The sequence below is a fragment of the Nerophis lumbriciformis genome, linkage group LG26 (assembly GCF_033978685.3).
Source record: "Nerophis lumbriciformis linkage group LG26, RoL_Nlum_v2.1, whole genome shotgun sequence".
NCBI classification, from domain to species: domain Eukaryota; kingdom Metazoa; phylum Chordata; class Actinopteri; order Syngnathiformes; family Syngnathidae; genus Nerophis; species Nerophis lumbriciformis.
Genome location: NC_084573.2, coordinates 19,932,730 through 19,956,477, shown reverse-complemented (window position 1 = coordinate 19,956,477; position 23,748 = coordinate 19,932,730). Strand labels below are relative to the sequence as shown.

The 23,748-nt window shown below is 37.2% G+C and overlaps 2 protein-coding genes across 2 annotated transcripts; both read left to right on the top strand.

Annotated features, from left to right (window-relative positions):
- The first annotated feature begins 3,068 nt into the window (after positions 1–3,068).
- On the top strand, positions 3,069–10,021 carry LOC133623827 (cannabinoid receptor type 1A). Its single transcript, XM_061987249.2, has 2 exons — positions 3,069–4,015; positions 5,547–10,021. The coding sequence occupies exon 2, from the start codon at positions 5,586–5,588 to the stop codon at positions 6,990–6,992; it is 1,407 nt and encodes a 468-aa protein (XP_061843233.1). The 5' UTR covers positions 3,069–4,015; positions 5,547–5,585; the 3' UTR covers positions 6,993–10,021.
- Positions 10,022–12,757: 2,736 nt separating this feature from the next.
- LOC133623828 (akirin-2-like) lies at positions 12,758–23,499 on the top strand. The gene is made up of 5 exons (XM_061987250.2): positions 12,758–13,238; positions 13,482–13,613; positions 17,466–17,615; positions 17,690–17,761; positions 23,159–23,499. The coding sequence occupies exons 1-5, from the start codon at positions 13,067–13,069 to the stop codon at positions 23,167–23,169; spliced, it is 537 nt and encodes a 178-aa protein (XP_061843234.1). The 5' UTR covers positions 12,758–13,066; the 3' UTR covers positions 23,170–23,499.
- Positions 23,500–23,748: the final 249 nt, after the last annotated feature.

The window sequence follows — 23,748 nt, the reverse complement described above, 5'->3', positions numbered from 1 at the left end:
TTTAGAAAGTTGTAAACAGGTTTTTTTTTAATGTTTTAGCTATTAATATATTTGATTTATGAATAATGATTCCTTTGTTTATCGTGAGTGTGTAAATTATACATAATTTATATGCAATATAAATTATGAATAGATATATTTAAAACATAAATAAATATGTAAAATATTTCTAACGTTTCTCTCTATATATATTTTTATACATAAAAAATATATTTTTAAATATATGTAAAAATATATATGAATATCTAAATAAATCTAAAACAATAAAAAAAAATCCACAAATCGGAATCGAATCGAATCGTTGGGTGCCCAAAGATTTATTTAGAAAGCTGTAAACAGGTTTTTTTTTAATGTTTTATCTATTACAATATTTGATTTATAATAATGATTCCTTTGTTTATCGTCATCTTGTAAATTATACATAATTTATATACAATACAAATTATGAATAAATATATTTAAAACATAAATATGTAAAATATTTCTAACGTTTCTCCCTATATATTGTTTTTATACATTAAATATATTTTTTAAATATATGTAAAAATATATATAAATATCGAAATAAATCTAAAACTTAAAAAAAAATGTTAGAAACATCCCTCTATATTTCACATATATATTATGATTATAATATTCATATGCTAAAGTCACACATCAGCAACCAAAAGGAAGTTTTGGTTTTTTTGAATGTATAATTATTATACTAAATAATACATTTATGCAGTATGGAATTGGTTTGAATCAAAAATCAATTCTGATTTGAATCGTCAACCCAAGAATCGGAATTGGAACGAATCGTTGTGTGCCCAAAGTTTCCCACCTCTATTACTTAGAAAGTTGTAAACAGTTGTTTTTTTTAATTATTTATCCATTAAAATATTTCATTCATAATTAATGATTCCTTTGTTTATCGTGATTGTGTAAATTTTACATAATGAATATATGTAAAAATATATCGAAATAAATCTAAAACAATTACAAAAAATCCCAAGAATCGGAAGCGGAATCGGACCGAATTGTTGGGTGCCCAAAGATTTATTTAGAATGTTGTAAACAGTTTTTTTTAAATGTTTTAGCTATTAAAATATTTGATTTATAATTAATGATTTTGTAAGATGTAAATTATACATAATTTATATGCAATATAAATTATGAATAAATATATTTAAAAATATATATATGTAAAACTTTGTTAATGTTTCTATATATTTTTAATACATTAAAAATATATTTTTAAATATATGTAAAAATATATATAAATATCTAAATAAATCTAAAACTATAAAAACAAATGTTAGAAATATCTGTATATATTTTACATATACATTATGATTCTTATATTCATATGCATGCAAATATGTTTATAAGTATATCAAATATTACAAACATCTCTATATTGTCATATGTATTTTATATAAAAAATGTTATTATTACATTATAAAATATATATGGAATTCCAAAAACTATTTGAAATGTGGACTCGTCAGACCACAGAACACTTTTCCCCTTTTATCAGTCCATCTTAGATGAGCTCGGGCCCAGCGAAACAGGCAGCGTTTCTGGGTGTTGTTGAAATATGGCTTTCGCTTTGCATAGTAGAGTTTTAACTTGCACTTACAGATGTAGTGACAAACTGTAGTCGCATGTTGGCCTAATTTACAAACCCTGTTTCCATATGAGTTGGGAAATTGTGTTAGATGTCAATATAAACGGAATACAATGATTTGCAAATCCTTTTCAACCCATATTCAATTGAATGCACTACAAAGACAACATATTTGATGTTCAAACTCATAAACTTTTTTTTTTTTTTTTGCAAATAATAATTAACTTAGAATTTCATGGCTGCAACACGTGCCAAAGTAGTTGGGAAAGGGCATGTTCACCACTGTGTTACATGGCCTTTCCTTTTAACAACACTCAGTAAACGTTTGGGAACTGAGGAGACACATTTTTTAAGCTTCTCAGGTGGAATTCTTTCCCATTCTTGCTTGATGTACAGCTTAAGTTGTTCAACAGTCCGGGGGTCTCCGTTGTGGTATTTTAGGCTTCATAACGCGCCACACATTTTCAATGGGAGACAAGTCTGGACTACAGGCAGGCCAGTCTAGTACCCGCACTCTTTTACTATGAAGCCATGTTGATGTAACACGTGGCTTGGCATTGTCTTGCTGAAATAAGCAGGGGAGTCCATTGTAACGTTGCTTGGATGGCAACATATGTTGCTCCAAAACCTGTATGTACCTTTCACCCCCATACCATCACAGATGCTGGATTTTCAACTTTGCGCCTATAACAATCCGGATGGTTCTTTTCCTCTTTGGTCCGGAGGACACGACGTCCACAGTTTCCAAAAACAATTTGAAATGTGGACTCGTCAGACCACAGAACACTTTTCCACTTTGTATCAGTCCATCTTAGATGAGCTCAGGCCCAGCGAAGCCGACGGCGTTTCTGAGTGTTGTTGATAAACGGTTTTCGCCTTGCATAGGAGAGTCTTAACTTGCACTTACAGATGTGGCGACCAACTGTAGTTACTGACAGTGGGTTTCTGAAGTGCTCCTGAGCCCATGTGGTGATATCCTTTACACACTGATGTTGCTTGTTGATGCAGTACAGCCTGAGGGATCGAAGGTCACAGGCTTAGCTGCTTACGTGCAGTGATTTCTCCAGATTCTCTGAACCCTTTGATGATATTACGGACCGTAGATGGTGAAATCCCTAAATTCCTTGCAATAGCTGGTTGAGAAAGGTTTTTCTTAAACTGTTCAACAATTTGCTCACGCATTTGTTGACAAAGTGGTGACCCTCGCCCCATCCTTGTTTGTGACTGACTGAGCATTTCATGGAATCTACTTTTATACCCAATCATGGCACCCACCTGTTCCCAATTTGCCTGTTCACCTGTGGGATGTTCCAAATAAGTGTTTGATGAGCATTCCTCAACTTTATCAGTTTTTATTGCCACCTTTCCCAACTTCTTTGTCACGTGTTGCTGGCATTAAATTCTAAAGTTAATGATTATTTGCAAAAAAAAATGTTTATCAGTTTGAACATCAAATATGTTGTCTTTGTAGCATATTTACCTGAATATGGGTTGAAAAGGATTTGCAAATCACTGTATTCCGTTTATATATTTACATCTAACACAATTTCCCAACTCATATGGAAACAGGGTTTGTACAAACAATTTTTCCATTCGAAATACAAAATTGACTAATTAACAGTGATAAATTAGAGACAACTGTACAATGTAGCTCAGTAGCTAAAATCTGAAAAAGTATCTATATTTTAGCTTTTGTGTTGTAATGATAAAGTAGATAATTTTCATGCTGACTTAATTTGATTCATGTTTGTATATTAACTTTGTCTAAAGGTCTCTCATAATGTTAAAAAAAAAACATATTTCGTCATCAACAAGTTTTTTAGGCTCTTGCCATGAAAATATTTAATTTATAATTCAAAAAGACGAGATGTTATTTATTTAAACAACAGACACGCCCTGACTATTGTTTTGTTGCAACATCTTTTGTGTCCTTTTAAGGACAATCTCCTGCAAAAAGACATTTGAATATTTCCTTCTTGCTTCTTTGTGTGCACTCAGTGTTCTGCAAGAGAGGAGCCTGGTGAATTCCAAATTTGTGTGCAACATGTGCACTGTGGCAGCATCCTGAAAAGTGGATGCGGCGGTCACGTGATGTGGATCAGAGGGAGCGACGCCTTATAAAAGTGCTGTGGAGAGAGAGAGAGTGAGAGTGTGTGAGTGTGTGTGGGGGACGCAACCACGGAGCGTCTGGACTGGAGCTCACATCCTCAACAGGAGCAGGGAGAACACTTCCAAACTGACCTTTTGTGTTCCCTTCTTTTACAGAGTCCAACAAAATGGCTCATTTTTATTAATTCATTTTTTTAATTTTGCACAAGTGCAGTGCAGGCTTGATGTTGCACTTCTGATTTGGATTAACGCGCGGAGATAAAGGGCGGTTCTGCGCTCTAGAGGGAATTATGTAAGGTAAGGAAAAAATTACTCATATAATTGACATTTTTGCCACTGAAGAACAGTATTCTCTTTTTACCCTTTTACACATATTTTGTGCTCATTTGTGTTGCACAAATAAGAAGACACATGTGTATTGATTACTTATCTTTTTTTTTTTAGTTAAATGTGTTTCAGAAAGTGTTTGCATGATGCAAGAAATATTAAGAATGAGGACAAAGAGCTGTCGAATGCGTAACAAAATATTAATTTAAAGGTTAATTGGGTTTAATTAAAAATGCAAAGACTGGCCACAACATTGATTTTGATGTTGTTTGGAAAAAGGTTTATTAAAATAATAATAATTATAATAATAATGACAAAATAATTATTATTTTTAATAATTATTATTATATTTTATTATTATTATTATTGTGGTTGGTTTGCATATGCAGAGAGACGTTCCTAATATTTTATATGTAAATGTATATATGTTTTATATATAAATTATAATTATTAAATATATTTAAAAAATATATGTAATTTATATATAAAATACTTCTATAGCATTTCTGTATGTATTTACACATATTTTGTATCTAAAATATAAATTATGATTATTTAATTTATAGTATGTATATATATATATATATATATATATATATATATATATATATATACGGTAAACATGTATAGTTCTTTAGATTTTATGTATAGAATATAATTATAAATGTAGATAAATTATAAATAAATAATAAATATTTATATATAAAATATGTAAAATGTTAGAAACATTGCTGTATATATTCATATATATTTTATATATAACATTCATATTATTGAATTATAAAATAAATATCTATCTAGAATCTAAAAATCAATACAATATTAGAAACATATTTTATGTATTTACATTTCATGTATAAAATATAGATTAGGATTATTTAATTTATAGTATATACATATATATATATATATATATATATATATATATATATATATATATATATATATATATATATATATATATATATAAAACGTTAAACATGTATAGTTCTTTATAATTTATGCATGAAATATAATTATACATTTGCATAAAATATTTATAAATATGTAACATTTATATGTAAAATATTAGAAACATTGCTGTATATATTCATATATATTTTATACATAACATTCTAATTATTGAATTATAGAATATATATATATCTAAAATCTAAAAATAAATAAAATATTACAAACATATTTGTATATATTTGCATGTAATGTACGTATAAAATATGAATTATAAAATGGATATAAAATATGTATAAAAAAATATGAGTATATGACAATATATTAAAAAACATGTCTCTATTTATTCATTTATATTTTATATCTAAAATTATAATTATTGAAAAATATATCAAATACATGTAAATATATAAATATATATTTTGTATTCAATATTTCTACATGACCACAATAATAATGGGAGTGATTTTCCTCTCAAATAACCAAGCTCTGACAGTGTCGATCCAAAGTGTGTTTTTGTCTTGAGACGTGTGTTTGTGTGCGTGTGCAGGTTGCTGTCAGCTCTCGGCGCTCTCCTTCACACTCAGCCATGAAGTCCGTGCTGGACGCGGTGGCGGACACCACCTTCCGGACTATCACATCCGGTTTACAATATCTGGGCTCCAACGACGCCAACTATGACGGGCCCGTCAGCGACGTGGACTTCAAAGGCGCCTTCTCCCTCCAGAAGCCTCTCTCCGCCTTCCGCAGCAACTCCTTCCCCGACAAGGTCCCCGCCGACGAGGAGCTGATCCTCCGCGGCGTCCTCCCCTTCTTCCCCACCAACGCCACGGAGCTCCTGTCCAACCGCAGCACCTTCCGCGACGAGGGCGACAGCATCCAGTGCGGGGAGAACTTCATGGACATGGAGTGCTTCATGATCCTGACGCCCAGCCAGCAGCTGGCCGTGGCCGTCATGTCGCTGACCCTGGGGACCTTCACCGTGCTGGAGAACCTGGTGGTGCTGTGCGTGATCCTGCAGTCACGCACGCTGCGCTGCCGGCCCTCCTACCACTTCATCGGCAGCCTGGCCGTGGCCGACCTGCTGGGGAGCGTCATCTTCGCCTACAGCTTCCTGGACTTCCACGTGTTCCACAGGAAGGACACTCCCAATGTGTTTCTCTTCAAGCTGGGCGGAGTCACGGCGTCCTTCACCGCCTCCGTGGGCAGCCTCTTCCTCACCGCCATCGACCGATACATCTCCATCCACCGACCGTTGGCCTACAGGCGCATCGTGACTCGGACCAAGGCGGTCATCGCCTTCTGCATGATGTGGACCATCTCCATCGTCATCGCCGTGCTGCCCCTGCTGGGCTGGAACTGTAAGCGCCTCAAGTCGGTGTGCTCGGACATCTTCCCCCTCATCGACGAGAACTACCTGCTCTTCTGGATCGGGGTGACCAGCGTGCTGGTTCTTTTCATCATCTACGCCTACATCTACATCCTGTGGAAGGCGCACCACCACGCCGTGCGCATGCTAAGCCGCACCTCCCAGAAGAGCCTGGTGGTGTACTCGGCGGACGGCACCAAGGTGCAAACCACGCGCCCCGAGCAGGCCCGCATGGACATCCGCCTGGCTAAGACCCTGGTGCTCATCCTGGCGGTGCTGGTCATCTGCTGGGGTCCGGTCCTGGCCATCATGGTCTACGACCTCTTCTGGAGGATGGACGACGACATCAAGACGGTGTTTGCGTTCTGCAGCATGCTGTGCCTGCTCAACTCCACCGTCAACCCCATCATCTACGCCTTGAGGAGCAAGGACCTGCGCCACGCCTTCCTCAGCTCCTGCCAGGCCTGCAGGGGCAGCGCCCAGCAGCTGGACAACAGCCTGGAGTCGGACTGCCAGAACCGGAACATCTCGGCCAACAGGGCGGCGGAGAGCTGCGTGAAGACCACTGTGAAAATCGCCAAAGTGACCATGTCCGTGTCCACCGAGACGTCGGCGGAGGCCGTCTGATCATCTTTGTTTTCCGACCTGACAATGACGAGACCTTTTTTCAGTTCTGAGCACGGAGCGCGTGCCAAAGTGCCAAATTGGTATTACAAGGTGGAAGGAAGCGTGCATTTTATATTTTTGTATTGTCAATTCAGGTTTTGAAAATCTTCACGTTCGGGACAAGGGGCTACAAACAATTGTTCTACGGTGTCTCTTTTCATCTACATTATTCTTCATCTTCTTAATACTTTTGTGGGAGTCGTGTACCACATGAGTGATTCATGCTAAGACTAAATATACCGTATTTTCCGGACTATAAGCCGCTACTTTTTTTCGACGCTTTGAATCCTGCGGCTTGTAAAACGGTGCGGCTAATTGATTGATTTTTCTTCGTTTTGTATTCAACAAACAGTTTTCATATTACACCGAAAAGGTGTGTTATTGTTTGAGCTATCATTTGGACGAGTTCACTCAGTGCAGGTGCTGCGGGTTGAAAATGTACTTTCTGTTTCATACCTTGAACCGGATGTATAACCGCTGCTCAAAAGGATTATTTATTCATCACTCCGGGCAACGTTTGTAAGTTTTACAATGCAACTAAAACGATTCATACTTCATACATACTAAACTGTTCCATGTGTGATGTCTGTAGGAGTGTTTTCATGCATGTTTCTACATGCTATCGTAGTGTGACTAAGCTAGCGTTGTTAGCATTAGCGAATACGTGTCTGTGTTAGTAATATTAACTTACAATGGCATTCTTTCTCGTATTGTTTCAGTTTCATAAATTCACCAAAACGTCACCATGGCATTGTTGAGTCTGTTTAGCTGATTGGAGAGCTAGCTTCCGCAGCTAGTGGGTCCATGACGATGACTCCTGTTTTGCTTGATCAGCCGTTTTACTGCCGTGTGACAGGAACAATTAAGGTATGTAAATAAACATCTACAAAATATTTTGTACCGGTATACAGTATATTTGCGGCCTATAGTTCAGATCAGCTAATATGCTTTTTTTTTTCTTCTAAAATTGGGTGGGTGCAACTCTATAGCCCGGAAAATACGGTACTCGCTTTCAAGTAAAAAAAAAAACCCATCTAAATGGATGCTTTGTTCGTTTTTTGTTTTTTTTTAACTTTTATAAGTGTACCCGTGTGTTTATTAAACTATGCGCAATTCAACTGACGGCCTGGGGGCACCGGTCCCTGTGTTCAGTTCAAAACTTGGGAGACAAATTCCTAAAAACATGCTCCTGTTGTATAGAGGAACTTGGACCACTGTAAACACTTGCGGTTGTAATTTTAACCTTGCCAGAAAACATAGAACACCGGGGTCTAAACTTGAGGCGTTCCTCAAGGCACCCGTTTAAGTCCTCTACTTTTTAGCTTTTTTTTGCAATGTGCTTTATGGAACTAAGGTGTTGCTGTAGCTTGTTCACTTCAGATGCAGTCAGCAGTCATTTAGTCAAATTATTCGGTGATACTAGTGGTGTTCCACTAGGTTCCGTCTTGGGTCCTCTCTTTTTCATTATTTGGGCTATTCAACTGGTGGCCGGCAAGTTCAGTTCACAAAACTTTTTTGCATCACATTCCTAAAAACGCAAGAATACTCCTGTTGTATAGAGGAAATTGGGCCACTGTAAACACTTGCATTTGCATTTTAACCTTGCCCGCACCAGGGTCCAAACTTGTGATTTACATAACTGAGGCGTTCCTCAAGGCCTCTCCTTTTTAGCTTTTTTTTTGCAATGTGATTTATGTAACTAAGGTGTACAGTCAGCAGTCATTTAGTCAAATTATTCAGTGACACTAGCGGTGTTCCACAAGGTTCCATCTTAGGTCCTCTCTTTTTCATCATTTGGGCTTTTCAACTGGTTGCCGGCAAGTTCAGTTCAAAAAAGTTTTTTGCGTCACATTCTTAAGAACGCAAAAATACTCGGACAACTGTAAACACTTGCATTGACATTTCAACCTTGCTAGCAAACATAGAACACCGGGGTCTAAACTTTTACATAACTGAGACGTTCCTCAAGGCACCCCTTTAAGTCCTCTCCTTTTTAGCATTTTTTTTTCCTCTGTAATGTGATTTTATGTAACTAAGGTGTGGCTTATTTACCTCAGATGCAGTCAGTAGGCATTTGTTGAACTTTTTTAGTGGTGTTCCTCAAGGTTCCGTCTTAGGTCCTCTCTTTTTCATCATTTGGGCTATTCAACTGGTGGCCAGCATGTTCAGTTAAAAAAAAACGTATGTGCAGTAGATTCTTAAAAACACTAGGATGCTGTCACAGAGATGATCTCCAAATAAATAGACCAAAATCACATGTCTACTGGTTCTCTGTAATATACAAAATAAGACTAAAAGTCCGGTCCACCGGTCTTTAAACATCTGGAAATGTGGCCCCCAAAACCATTTTGTTGAATATCCCTGTTATATCACAGTGTAAAGTGTTGTTTTCAAAAAATTTAAAATAAATAAAATGAAATAGGACACAGTGTGCTGGTCACTGCTGTGCAGGGAAGAAAAAAAAACTGAAGTGGCTTCAATCTGCGCGTTTGCTACATTGTATGTTAGTGATGTTACCTTGTGGCTTAGTGATAATATCTCCAAACCAAAGCCTTTAATTCATCAATGCAGTGAGTTGTTTTTAGTGCTACTGTGGGGTGTTGTTTTTTGGCAAAAAAAAAAAAAAGAAAAAGATAAAAAGCCCACGGATATAGTGAAGTAACCTTGGCGTGGTCATTTTTACATGTCAAAATAAAGAACCAGACCAGGCTTGAATGGAGCAGAATCCCTGCAGAAGATGTGATATTTCTTTTTTTCAAATGAGCAATGTAGTACTTTGAAGCACAATGTAGGCTTTTGACGTTTATCCATGACAACTGTGTACCGCTGCCTCCGCTGTTATTGAATGGTGAAGAGGGGGGAGAGGGAAAAAAACATGTCAAGTGGCTTCTGTACAGTGCTGGCAAAAATGAGGAATAAATCACCTCGAAAAGAACAAAAATATGTTTTTACAAGTGTTACTGTTTCAATAAAGTTGCAGCTGATTGTCATTCTGATTATTGTTTATTAAGTGTCAGTTGAGGCATCGCCCCACACTCTCTCACTGCAGGAACTAAAACTCTATTATCCTAGCGGGTGTGATCCTTATTTTTCTTTGTTTTTCTTCAGCTGTTCCTCTCATGGTCGCCTCGTGCCTCCGAGTGGCATTTTGAAATGCAATGCAAAAGGCAATCCAAATCATTGATGTTATAGCGCCCTCTGGTGGATGTTTACTCCACTCTTCGTGGACCAGCAAGGACTTTCACTTTCAACAGTCTTTAATAGTTCTGTTTATTCTAATACCAACGAAGACTCAACATGACAGTAACATACGCTTAGAGGGCTATGGAGATATGTACTTCAATATTATATAACAATGTTTTGTTTTTCATTACGTGTGTGAAATGTTGCAAACTTGCTCGTAAAACACTTCAACCAAGCCAAATCGTGTAAATATTAATTAAATATTTTTTTTTATTTTTGTTAAGTTCCTTTGAACCAGTTTAACCCTGGTTATATATATATATATATATATATATATATATATATATATATATATATGTATATATATATATATATATATATATATATATATATATATAGGTTGATTGGCAACACTAAAATTGGCCCTAGTGTGTGAATGTGAGTGTGAATGTTGTCTGTCTATCTGTACCCCGCCTTCCGCCCGATTGTAGCTGAGATAGGCTCCAGCGACCCCGAAGGGAATAAGCGGTAGAAAATGTATATATATATATATATATATACATGTATATATATATATATATATATATATATTAGTAAGTCAGTAAATAAATGCACATATTGATCATGAAATCAATGCATCCATACTATAGTAAATAAATGCACATATTGATCATGAAATCAATGCATCCATACTAATTTCACTAAATGTCATATATATGTGTATATATATATATATATATATATATATATATATATATATATATATATATATATATATATATATATATATATATATATATATATATATATATTAGGGCTGCAACAACTAATCGATTAAATCGATTAAAATCGATTATAAAAATAGTTGGCGATTAATTTAGTCATCGATTCGTTAGATCTATGCTATGCGCATGCGCAGAGGCTTTTTTTTTTTTTTTTTTTTTTTTTTTTAAATAAACCTTTATTTATAAACTGCGACATGTACAAACAGCAGAGAAACAATAATCAAAATAAGTATGGTGCCATTATGTTTTTTTCTTCAATAAAATACTGGAAAAGATAGAAATGTAGTTTGTCTCTTTTATCCGATTATTAATCGATTAATCGAAGTAATAATCGACAGATTCATCGATCAAATTAATCGTTAGTTGCAGCCCTAATATATATATATATATATATATATATATATATATGAGTAAGTCAGTAAATAAATGCGCATATTGATCATGAAATCAATGCATACATACTAATTTCACTAAATCAAATGTCATGTTTTAATTAATTACGCGGAATTTTTCAAATTAATTGGCATTGTTGTCATATTTTCTATTTAAACATCTTTATTTATGTTTGCCACACACACACACACACACACACACACACACACACACACACACACACACACACACACACACACACACACTCACACACACACTTGCCAAACTCCACATGGGCAGCGGTTAGGAAATACAGATACATTTAACATATGCAAAAAGTACGGATGTTAATCAAACTTTTTGAATATCAATTCCCATTTATTTTTTTTGACACAATCTTATCAATCAGTATTTCTCTTACACATTTTATTTTATATTATTTCATATGATTTAATTTACTATTTTTAAATTAATCTGGTATTAAAACGGTCTATAATAGTAAATCAATTCAAATGGGTTGTACTTATATAGCGCTTTTCTACCTTCAAGGTACTCAAAGCGCTTTGACACTACTTCCACATTTACCCATTCACACACACATTCACACACTGATACACACACAAATATTAACTTTGATTATAATTCTATTACATCTGCCCTTTTTAAAATCATTCTTATTACTCTTTTTTTGTAATTCCATCCATCCATCCATTTTCTACCGCTTATTCCCTTTTTGGGGTCGCGGGGGGCGCTGGAGCCTATCTCAGCTACAATCGGGCGGAAGGCGGGGTACACCCTGGACAAGTCGCCACCTCATCGCAGGTCCAACACAAATAGACAGACAACATTCACACTCACATTCACACACTCGGGCCAATTTAGTGTTGCCAATCAACCTATCCCCAGGTGCATGTCTTTGGAAGTGGGAGGAAGCCGGAGTACCCGGAGGGAACCCACGCAGTCACGGGGAGGACATGCAAACTCCACACAGAAAGATCCCGAGCCCGGGATTGAACCCAAGACTACTCAGGACCTTCGTATTGTGAGGCAGATGCACTAACCCCTCTTCCACCGTGCTGCCCTTTTTTTTTTTTTTTTCTTTTTTTTTTCTTTTTTTTTTTGTAATTGTGTTTACAAATTCTATATTTCTATTTTGATTCTATTAAAAACAATATTCATATATGTTAAACTTGTATTCACGTAATAAACACGCCGTTAACTGTAACTTCTCCGCCCTTTAAGGTTTGTTGCCAAACAAAACTAGTTTAAAAAAAGAAAGACGCCGCTTGGGTTGCCGGGAAATGTAGTATTAATATAAGAACATACGTGTGCTAAGCAATTACGCCTATTGGACAAGAAAACTACAAGTACCGGCATCGCTATCGTCTAGTAGGCATGCGCATATCAAAGAAAATCTCAACGACTCAAAAGGCAGTGAACCCAGAGTTGGTGCCTTCGAGCCTGTGGAGAGTTATCTGTTTTCATCTCACAAGACGCCATCGCTAAAAAGTATTGTTTTGGTCGGCTTGCTTCATAACATATTTGGGAAATTAAACTGCTTTAGATTTTTCACCGGTAAGAAACGACAAGAGCGGAGTACGTTTGCTAGCAACAGCGTCACAAACTGGTAGCCCGGATTAGCAGATAACGGAAATAGCTTCTTTCTCCTCGAGACGCTTTTAGTTCGTCAGCGTGATGGCGTGTGGAGCTACTCTGAAAAGAACTCTGGATTTTGACCCGTTAATGAAGCAAAACTCCCCCAAGAGGAGGAGGTGCACCCCGGTCAGATCTCCCGTCTCCTCGCCTCAGAAATATCTTCGTCTGGAGCCTTCGCCGTTCGGACAAGTGTCCTCCAGGCTCACCACAGGTTGGCCTTAAACCTCCTCATTTTGTTCTTTAGTTTCATTAACATTGTATTTGTGTGCGTTCAGCCTGGAATATATTGGAATTGCTCGTTAAACAGTGTCTTAACGTTAGCATCTTCTATGCCAAATTCCAGTAACTTCCAACTAGTTGCTAATGCTAGTGTTTTGTCAGGCTGACATCATTTTCACATTGGGATTATTTTTGTTTTGTATTGCATACTGAAATGGATATGTTTGTATTGCAGAGCAAATGTTGCAGAATATCAAACAGGAGTATAAACGGCTCAAAAGACTGAATTTGGAGAGTTCTCTCCAGCAAGTAGACTCTTTTGCTCCTCTGGACCTTCAGAATATTCCTAGTGGATCCTTCACATCAGGTCTGTATTAATACACTATCATGTCTTCTTAAAGTGCTTTGCAAGGCTCCTTAAAAAATAACTGGCGTCAACATGAAACTCAGTGCTTACACTGGACACTAAATCTGTTTTTTGCCCACAAATGACACAACTTGGGTATTTCTTTGCCATTGTAAACGTTTGAAAGTGCTTCAAATCTGATATTCTCACATCCGATTCAGGCCACATCAGAATCTGTTTGGAATCTGATCTTTTCTAATGTGACTGCAGTCTAAGGCCCCTTATAAGGTTATCCAGGGTATAGCCCACCTAACTTTATCCTGGTCCATACACACACAATGCCACCTTGTAAGACCCCCTCCGTCTGCCGGCGCAACGCGACCTAGTACGCATGCGCGGGGATAAAATGCGCGCATCATAGTTACCTCTGACCTGGAAGTGTATTCTTACCCTGTGTTTCAATGTAGCCTATTGCCACATTTCTTTTAACAGTAAACCTTGCTTGCCTCACCTTTAGCAGCTGTTCGACTGGCCCTATTGTAGTGAATCACACCTGAGCCATCATACATTAATCATATCTTTAATGGATGAGTGAAAGTAAACAATGTGATAAATAACATTTTACAGCAATCAATCGAGGAATCTAGATATCTGGTCAGGACACTGTGCTTGTAGGCTGAAATTGGTGGTCGTACTTGACGGCCGCAACCACTTCATGGCTTCACAATAGTTATGGAGTACTCGCTCGGCATACATCGTGGACACTAACTGACAGTCTGCTTTGCCAGTCAAAATGCATTCGCTGTTTTCTGTAGTCTGCCCTCGTCCACGGGAGCCCGCATTCTCGTTGTCTCCTCTTCGACAAATGGACAAAGTATTTCGCTAAGTACCGTATTTTCCGCACTATAAGGCGCACCTAAAAACCACAAATTTTCTCAAAAGCTGACAGTGCGCCTTATAATCCGGTGCGCCTTATATATGGGTTAATATTAATATTAATTTTCATAAAGTTTCGGTCTCGCAACTACGGTAAACAGCCGCCATCTTTTTTCCCCGTAGAAGAAGAAGAAGCGCGCGGTGCATGCTGGGATATGTGACGTTTCATTTCCATTTGTGTGTTTATGTAAAGACCCCAAAATGGCTCCTATTAAGTGTGTTGTCTGTCTAATTATAAATAATGCAGACGAGGCGTGTTAACTGAGTTCTCAACGTTTACTCACAGCGTGCTCATAACCACATTCTAACTGCCAGCATACAACAACGCTTCTCAGGGCTACCGCGCATGCTCGTCACTATCGTTGCATGCTGGGTAGTGTAGTTGTTATATTTGCTAGCTCATAACATCACATTAAGAGACACGCTTACGCGCTTAATTCAATACTCGCCGTCATTCCGGGTGGATTGACAAAAGACCTCCAGCCGCTAGATATTGGTGTCAACAGGGCATTCGAAGCTAGACTGTTAACTGCGTGGGAACAGTGGATGACAGAAGGCGAACACACGTGACGTTCACCAAGACAGGGAGACAGCGCCAGACGACATACGCCACTATCTGCCAGTGGATCGTAAATGCCTGGGCAGATATTTCGGTCACAAATGTGGTCCGAGCTTTCCGGAAGGCAGGATTCACAGAACTGCTGGACAACAGCGACACTGACTCCGATTACTTCGACGAGACGGAGCCGGCCATTTTGGATCCCACATTCGCCCAACTTTTCAATTCGGACACCGAAGGAGAAGAATTCGAGGGATTTATGAATGAAGAATAACTTCAGAAAGTGAGCGTTATGTTTATTTTGTGTGTTGTGACATTAACGTTCGAGCAACATTATGTTGCTATTGCTCTGCACTATTTTGAATTTTACTATGTTTGTGATTGCACATTTGCGTACATTTTGGGAGTGAACAGAGTTGTTAGAACGCTGGTTTTTAATATATTATTAAAGTTTGACTGACCTATCTGACTGTTTTTTTGACATTCCTTTAGCGCAGTTAGATGCGGCTTACAACACGGGGCGGCTTATAGGTGGACAAAGTTTTGAAATATGCCGTTCATTGAAGGCGCGGCTTATAACCCAGGGCGCCTTATGGTGCGGAAAATACGGTAGGATCACAGCTGACCTGGACGTTTGAATGTTCTCTTGCCGTTCCTGTGGCACAGCACACTCCTTGACAAACATATCCCACCAGGCTGCCGTTCTTCCAGGGCTTATCCAAAACTGTCGCTCAACTTGAATGTTGCCATCTGAGATGTGTTGTATCCCAAATACTTGTGTGAAATTATTAACACATTACCGTAAAATATCAAATAATATTATTTAGCTCATTCACGTAAGAGACTAGACGTATAAGATTTCATCGAATTTAGCGATTAGGAGTAACAGATTGTTTGGTAAACGTATAGCATGTTCTATATGTTATAGTTATTTGAATGACTTTTACCATAATATGTTACGTTAACATACCAGGCACGTTCTCAGTTGGTTATTTATGCGTCATATAACGTCTATTGTTCACTATTTTTTATTTATTTTAAATTGCCTTTCAAATGTCTATTCTTGGTGTTGGGTTTTATCAAATAAATTTCCCCAAAAAATGCGACTTATACTCCAGTGCGACTTATGTTTTTTTCCTTCTTTATTATGCATTTTCAGCCTGTGCGACTTATACTACGGAGCGACTTATATTCCGAAAAATACGGTATATATACAGTACAGGCCAAACGTTTGGACACACCTTCTTATTTCAATGTGTTTTCTTTATTTTCATGACTATTTACATTGTAGATTGTCACTGAAGGCATCAAAACTATTAGACCTGTGAAGTGAAAACCATTTCAGGTGACTACCTCTTGAAGCTCATCGAGAGAATGCCAAGAGTGTGCAAAGCAGTAGTCAGAGCAAAGGGTGGCTATTTTGAAGAAACTAGAATATAAAACATGTTTTCCGTTATTATTTCACCTTTTTTTGTTAAGGACATAACTCCACATGTGTTCATTCAAAGTTTTGATACCTTCAGTGACAATCTACAATGTAAATAGTCATGAAAATAAAGAAAACTCATTGAATGAGAAGGTGTGTCCAAACATTTGGCCTGTACTGTAAATCATATTTTTCAATAATTTTCAATTAACTAATTTAAGAACTTTCTCCGCGAGGCAATACGTCTGCTTGAGTAAAATATTTCTGTAAAGAAAAATGGAGTATTGTACATTGCATGCAAATAAATAAATCAATAAAGATACCAATAATCATTAAATAGTAATACAAATCAATCAGATCAATAAAGTGCAAACTTAAAACTTCTGTCTTCAATAAAAATGTAGTATTGTATATTGTCTTTATTTTGCCAAGTACTAGTAGCGACTTCCTTGTTCATTTACAGAATCCGGTCAACTTCTTTGTTTTCACTTTATCGAAGTACGCATGTAAGTGACGTCAAGGCCACATTGGGGCCTGTTTGCTTTTATGCTGGAGTGTGATAACGATCACATTTAACTTGTAATCCTGTCATCTGAGAAAACATCTAATTACTAAAAAAAAAAATCAAATTTGGTCCACTTAGGCCTGCAGTGTAAACATAGTCTGTTTACGTTTGAGAGTCCAAAATTATGTTTTGTCATTTTACATTTCCTTAGCCACCTTCTTAAATAAAACTTTTTTTTCTTTTTCGAAATCTTCATTCAACGGGCCTCCACAAATAAATTAAATAAATGAAATGGGCAACACTGGCTTGTTTTTTGTCTGCTGTGTTACCAACGATACTAAAAAATTCTCGCATCGATGTCATTTTTGCCTGTTGGTATCAAATTATCAATACTTAAAAAAAACAAAAACTATTTTTTGTTTAACGTGAGCTTGTTCCTCTTGACAGGTTCTAGCTCAGGCCCGTCCTCGCCCACCAGGAAAGAGCAGCCCCTATTTTCCCTCAGACAAGTGGGGATGATCTGCGGAAGACTACTGAGGGAGCGTGAGGATAAAATACGAGAGGAGTACGATGAGATTCTCACAACAAAACTAGCAGGTATGAGGCGGGAAAGCCTGCGCTTTGTTTCACCACAATGAGTCTCATTTTTCTGCATGTTTGCCCTCCAACAGAGCAGTATGACGCCTTCGTTAAGTTTACACACGATCAGCTGATGAGGAGGTTTGGTGAGCAGCCTGCGAGCTGTGAGTATTTATTTTACAATGTATATCAATAGCCTTTTTTTTACAAAAGTTGAGCAAAATAGCTGCGTCACAATATCATTAGAGTATTTTCATAGTCACAGCATAAAAAAACTTTATGGCCCTCTTAAATATGTTTTTTTTTTTTTTTTACCATAATGAGAGCCTTCTAAACCAGAGTTAATTTTGAAAGCTGTTTTTTAATTAAGTTTTAGTTATAGTCTTTTAAGAAAATTTATTTTAGTTTAGTTTTAGTCATGTAAATTAATTTAGTTTTAGTCCAGTTTTAGGCGACAAAATTCCTCAACATTTTAGTCGACTAAAATTAGTTATTATTATTATTATTAAAGAGCATCTCAAAAACTAAATTCACAACAAGCCTGCACTCCATGAATATTTCAATAAGTACATTTCACACTAAATGTACTGTGTTATTGTTTTAGCTGTTATGTAGCAATTAATTTTTCAAATGTTGAATAATAAATGACTAAAATGGTCACATTAAGAAAAAAAATGGTTTTATTCTAGATTGGAGGGCAAACTCGCCTATACGTACAATAAAAGTAGTGGTAGTCTTGCTCTTTCTGTACTTACTGTCTTTAATGGTAACAGTAATTCAGTACAGTATGAGTCATTGGGAAATATTAGTTTAGGCCTATTTACTGTTGCGTAGATGTTCTTATGATTAGCCTGCAGAAGACACTTCAAGTTAGTTGTATTTTTATTGGAGAATATGGAGCCACAGGGTTTACGTGTCTTGTTGTCTACCTTGCCAAGGTGTCCATTTGTTTTCTCTATCTTCCATGTGTAGAAGACATATTGAAATGATTTGTGTATAGCAGTAGGGATAACTTGACTCTCGCCAGATCCTTGTAGTTCACTGAGCTCAACACAGGGGTCTGGGCTCAAAGGCATTGCAAACTCCTTTTTGATAGCAAAAAAATAATGAACCAATCAGGATTGCCTGGCGGGATTTCATAGATGTGACGTAGCGCCGAAGCGACTGTTTGTTTCAAACAACAATGGCGGCACGAAGTGAGGAGTCGTGTGCTGACATTGATTCTGCTATTGCAACTGTTTTGCGACATCGATCGAATATTCATTATTTAAAAGATGAACAGAGAACGGTTTTGAAGGCATTTATTGTTGGCAAGGATGTTTTGGCTCTTCTTCCGACCGGGTTTGGATTTCCCAGCGCCGCTCTCATCAGCGTCACGGGTTGATTTCGATGTGAGTGGTTGAAGTAGCACGTCATTCAAGATAACGGAAAAGTTGTTTATCCAATCACATACAATTATTTTTTTTACAAGCCCCCGCCTTCTGAAATAAATCTCCTATTGAGAACTTCCAGATTCATGTGTGGAGCTCAGCGAACGACAAGGATCTGGCGAGAGTCAGGTTACAGTAGGAAAGTAACAATATGAGAATTTCATATCACGGTTAAAGTTACCAAAATTATCACGGTGGTCATTATTATTGTGGAATGTGCTCAAAAAGCTTTATAAAGATGACTAAAATAAATAGACACACTGTTAGAAAAAAAACGCTATTTTGCACTTCTTGTGTTTATATTTCCCTGAAGTGTTTAATCTGTTTTAATAGCTAATATTTTATTGTTGTACTGTAAATATTTGTTTGTACAGTAGCACTTTAAGATTTATTTCAATGAAAACTGCGTAACAAATAAAATCGCTTCTGTCCTACTCTGTTCAGCGGTACTTGAACGCACCATGAAAATACCTGTCTCTTCCTCTGAGGAAAGATCGATCATCATATTGCTAAGAGAGCACAGCTTGTGGGTTCAATGTGAACAACTGAAAAATTTAGTTACTCAGACAGTAATGTGTTTGTATAAGTTTAGATTGGGGTATGGTGTTTTTAGCGGGGTAAGACGTATGTCTTGTTTTCATGTTAGCATTTAAGCTAGTGAGCTGACACCAGTAAGTCCGCCATGGGCCGTGAGTTTATAAAAATGCAGTTATCATTCTCGGTTTTTAGATCATTTTAATTTAAAAGGGTAATCCATCAGGAGTTTTGTCGCCGTCATCATTAATACCGTTTATCGTTACATCCCTACAATATAGTCTTGTTTCCCGGTAAAGAAACCAAACACCGTGTCATAGTAGTTGTAGTTTTATTAGTCGCTTTTTTTTATTAAAGATTTGGGGGCAACTTGTCCAGGGTGTATCCCGCCTACCGCCCGAATACAGCTGGAATAGGCTCCAGCGACCCCACCCCCCCACCCCCACCCCCACCCCCCGCGCGGCCCCGAAAGGGACAAGCAGTAGAAGATGGATGGATGGATGGATTACAAAGTTAATTACAGTGCAATGGTAAACAATTTTACAGTAATGAAAAATAAAAGTTCATATCCATTTTAAATGGTTACTTGGATTATTATATATTATGCTTCATTTGGTCACAGAATAATGCTGACAATATCGTTTATTGGCAATAATTTGAGGGACAATACGGTAAAGTTTGAAAAATAACATCACCGTATAATGTTTATCAATTATTTCTTTAGTTTAAGGGCATGATGTAGACAAATCTCTACAACTCATTTCAAAACCCGGAATGACATTTTAAAACCCGAAATGACTTGCACCAGTCCCTCCGCGATCTTGACTGTGTTGACCCTTTTAAAAAACATTTGAAGATGTCACTTTCAGAAAAGCTTTTTGTTACCCTTTTTATGGTGTTGCCCCTTTTGTTTTAATTTCATTGTTGTTTTAATTCACCTATGTTTTGTACAGCACTTTGGGATTTTTATCTTTGAAAAGCGCTTCATAAATAAGATGTATTTACTTTCTTACAAAAGCTCTGAGTCTGTCAGCATGAAGCCAAATATAAAGTAAATATTTACATTTTAATTTAATGTGTGGCACATTGAGATAAGAATTATGTTGATTGACAGTCTAAAAGTAACATGTCTTCTTTCACTCGTTATTTTCGAAGTTTTATGTATTTATATGTGTAAAATATAAGAATCGGCAATCAAAATTTTAGAGAGAAAAATCGCAATTCGTTTTTTTCTTAAAATCGTGCAGCCCTAATTAGAACTTGGCTTCCTTTGCTATAACCTCACATGTTGTTCTGCAAAAACTCGGTCAACTTGACAGGTGCTGTTAAGTTATCCCAGGGGTGGGCAACCCAAAATGCCATATTAAACCAAAAATACAAAAACAATTCTGTTTGGAGCCACAAAAAATTAAGTCTTATATAAGTCTTATAATGAAGGCAACACATGATGTTGAAATGTGAATATTTATTCTACACATTTTTACAACACTTGAAAACATTAGTAGAACGGAGGCTTCTCAGAGGTTGAGATAACTCCTGGAAATTACTGGTTTAGAATGGCCAAAGTTATAGATGTCAAAGTTAAAGGAAACGACAAGCTGCCTTCTTCTAATGGATTTATTATAATCTTTGCAAGCTGGGTAACGTTTGCTGTGGTCTATAACGGCACAGAAACAACTATTAGAAATGCAGCCAATATTGCATACAGATCATGTGTCATGAGACATGCAAATATAAATTAAATACACAGAAGACATAAGTGTAGGAAATTAAATGAGCTCAAATATACCTACAAACAAGGCATAACGATGCAATATGTACGTACATACAGCTAGCCTAAATAGCATGTTAACATTGATTAGCTTGCAGGCATGCACTGACCAAATATGCCTGATTAGCACTCCAACAAGTCAATAACATCAACCAAGCTCACATAAAATGTTTGGTGAAAAAAAGGAGTGGCAGAAAACACGTCTTTCTGTGGCAGCGTTGGAGAAAGTTGTACATGTAAACAAATTACGATGAGTTCAAAGACCGCCTGAATTAGTATGACAAAACGGCGCTTGCCCAAAACTGTCATCAGTGAAGCATGTTTAATATAAACAGTGGGATTTCTAACAATTAGGAAGGTTTGTGTCGTGTTTGTCCTACTGAAACCAAATTAAATCAAAAAATATATTTTTTCCCCCCATCCTTTTCCATTTTAATACATTTTTGAAAACCCTCCAGGAAACCACTAGTACCCTCGAGTTAGCCACTGTGTTGTTAGCATTGCGCGTCCTGTGTTGTTATGGCACATCTCTCACAAGGCTCACCAATGTTTGTGATGTCAAAAGATGAAGTGCATCCTTGAATCAACAGTTCAATTACCCAGCTGCTGATAAATTAGGTGGCGTGCCGAGTCCCATCGAGTCCTGGTACGTCCCGCTGTTGCCCACATCAAAGTCTCACCAATGTGTAGACGTGTTATTGATGAGGCAGGAGTTGAAGTAGAAGCGTATCAAACAGTTGTTCTGCCAAACGTTGGTCAACTTGATTGTCCCGGTGAGGATTTGTGTTGTTGTCACCCAAAATACCATTTATTGACAATGTGCAGGAAACTCCTCACCACTCCTCGCCTTACAACATTGGTTCTGTTGTTGCTATGTCAAATAAAAGTGGTCCAAAAATAGCTGTTTTTCTTTAAATGTCCCCATGTCGTCTGGATCATTACATTAAAAAAAATGGCTTGAGTTTTCAAATTTTGGAATTCCATCCATCCATTTTTCTACCGCTTATTCCCTTCGGGGTTGCGGGGGCGCTGGAGCCTATCTGAGCTACAATCAGGCGGAAGGCATTGTTCACCCTGGACAAGTCGCCACCTCATCGCAGGGCCAACACAGATAGACAGACAACATTCACACATTAGGGCCAATTTAGTGTTGCCAATCAACCTATCCCCAGGTGCATGTCTTTGGAGGTGGGAGGAAGCCGGAGTACCCGGAGGGAACCCACGCAGTCACGGGGAGAACAGGATCGAACCCAGGACCTTCGTATTGTGAGGCAGACGCACTAACCCCTCTTCCACCGTGCTGCCCCCTGTATAGCAAAACGATATAATATTTAAAAAAAAAAAAACTAATTAATAATAAAACAGATTTGTTTTTTAAATCCATGTGTACAGTCAGAGCCTTATTTAAGAAAATATTATAGAAAATTATGCAAATTATACGATGGCGTCACGGTGACTACGCCCGTAACCACACCCCCACCGCCAGGTGTACCTTGGCAATCTTGGGGAAACCATGAACTTGGTCCAACAGTTAGTCTTGTCTTTAAATTCTTCACATTTTTCACAATTTTATGGAATTCTTCTTACTCAAAATTACATGTATTATTCTTTTTGCTTTAGGTATACAATCACCCCAGCTTTAACCAGAGCATTTATTTTATTATCCCCTTTTTTAGTTTGTACAGTTTAAGAGCAAAAGTAACCTTGTCTTAGCAAAGTTGTGTGTTGCAGCAAATTTTATTTGGTGAAATTGTTGTTTGGGACAGAAGTTCTGTTACTGAAATGAAACCGGTTCTAACTGGAATCTCATGGTTTTCCCTTATTAGATGTTTCTTGAGTGGCAAATAAAATCCGTCCAATCTGCTGGAAGCTCCTCCAAGGACTCCGTGGTCTGGTTGGACTTTTCCCTGGCTGTGCCATATCTCCTCCAAGTGGACTTGTTGCCTCGCTCGGGCATCCAGGCTTCCATGTTTGCTGTCTGGAGGTCTCCCTGCTGTCCACACAAAAAACTCCACCAGTGGCCTCTTCTTATTTATTTGGCTTTCTTCTTTGGATGTCTTCATACGAGGCTGACTGCCACCATCACTCTGGCCTTTTCAATGTTATCTTAATATTGGACATTTTCCTTTTGTACATTTTGGAAAAAGAAATAAACATTGACAACAAATGCATTTGTTTTTTCAGCTGTTTTAAAGCATTTAATACATCTATTTGTATACACTGTATTTTTTTTTTTTTGCTTGACTTTTACTCATTATACCAAAACTTACTTATTGTGGCAAAAAGGGGCTTAAATGGGGAAAACTAATAAAACTGTTTTCAAAAACGTTTTGTAATGACTTTGTTTTAATTCCACTATTGATCATTTCAAAACAAATATTTGACTAAAGTCAGTTTGGACTCAGCAAAAACAACC

Excerpts from the sequence above, each read along its gene's own strand:
- LOC133623827 (XM_061987249.2), top strand. The coding sequence starts at position 5,586 with ATGAAGTCCGTGCTGGACGCGGTGGCGGACACCACCTTCCGGACTATC.
- LOC133623828 (XM_061987250.2), top strand. The coding sequence starts at position 13,067 with ATGGCGTGTGGAGCTACTCTGAAAAGAACTCTGGATTTTGACCCGTTA. Across the intron at positions 13,239-13,481 it reads GTCCTCCAGGCTCACCACAG|AGCAAATGTTGCAGAATATC; the intron begins GTTGGCCTTAAA and ends TTTGTATTGCAG. Across the intron at positions 13,614-17,465 it reads TAGTGGATCCTTCACATCAG|GTTCTAGCTCAGGCCCGTCC; the intron begins GTCTGTATTAAT and ends TCCTCTTGACAG.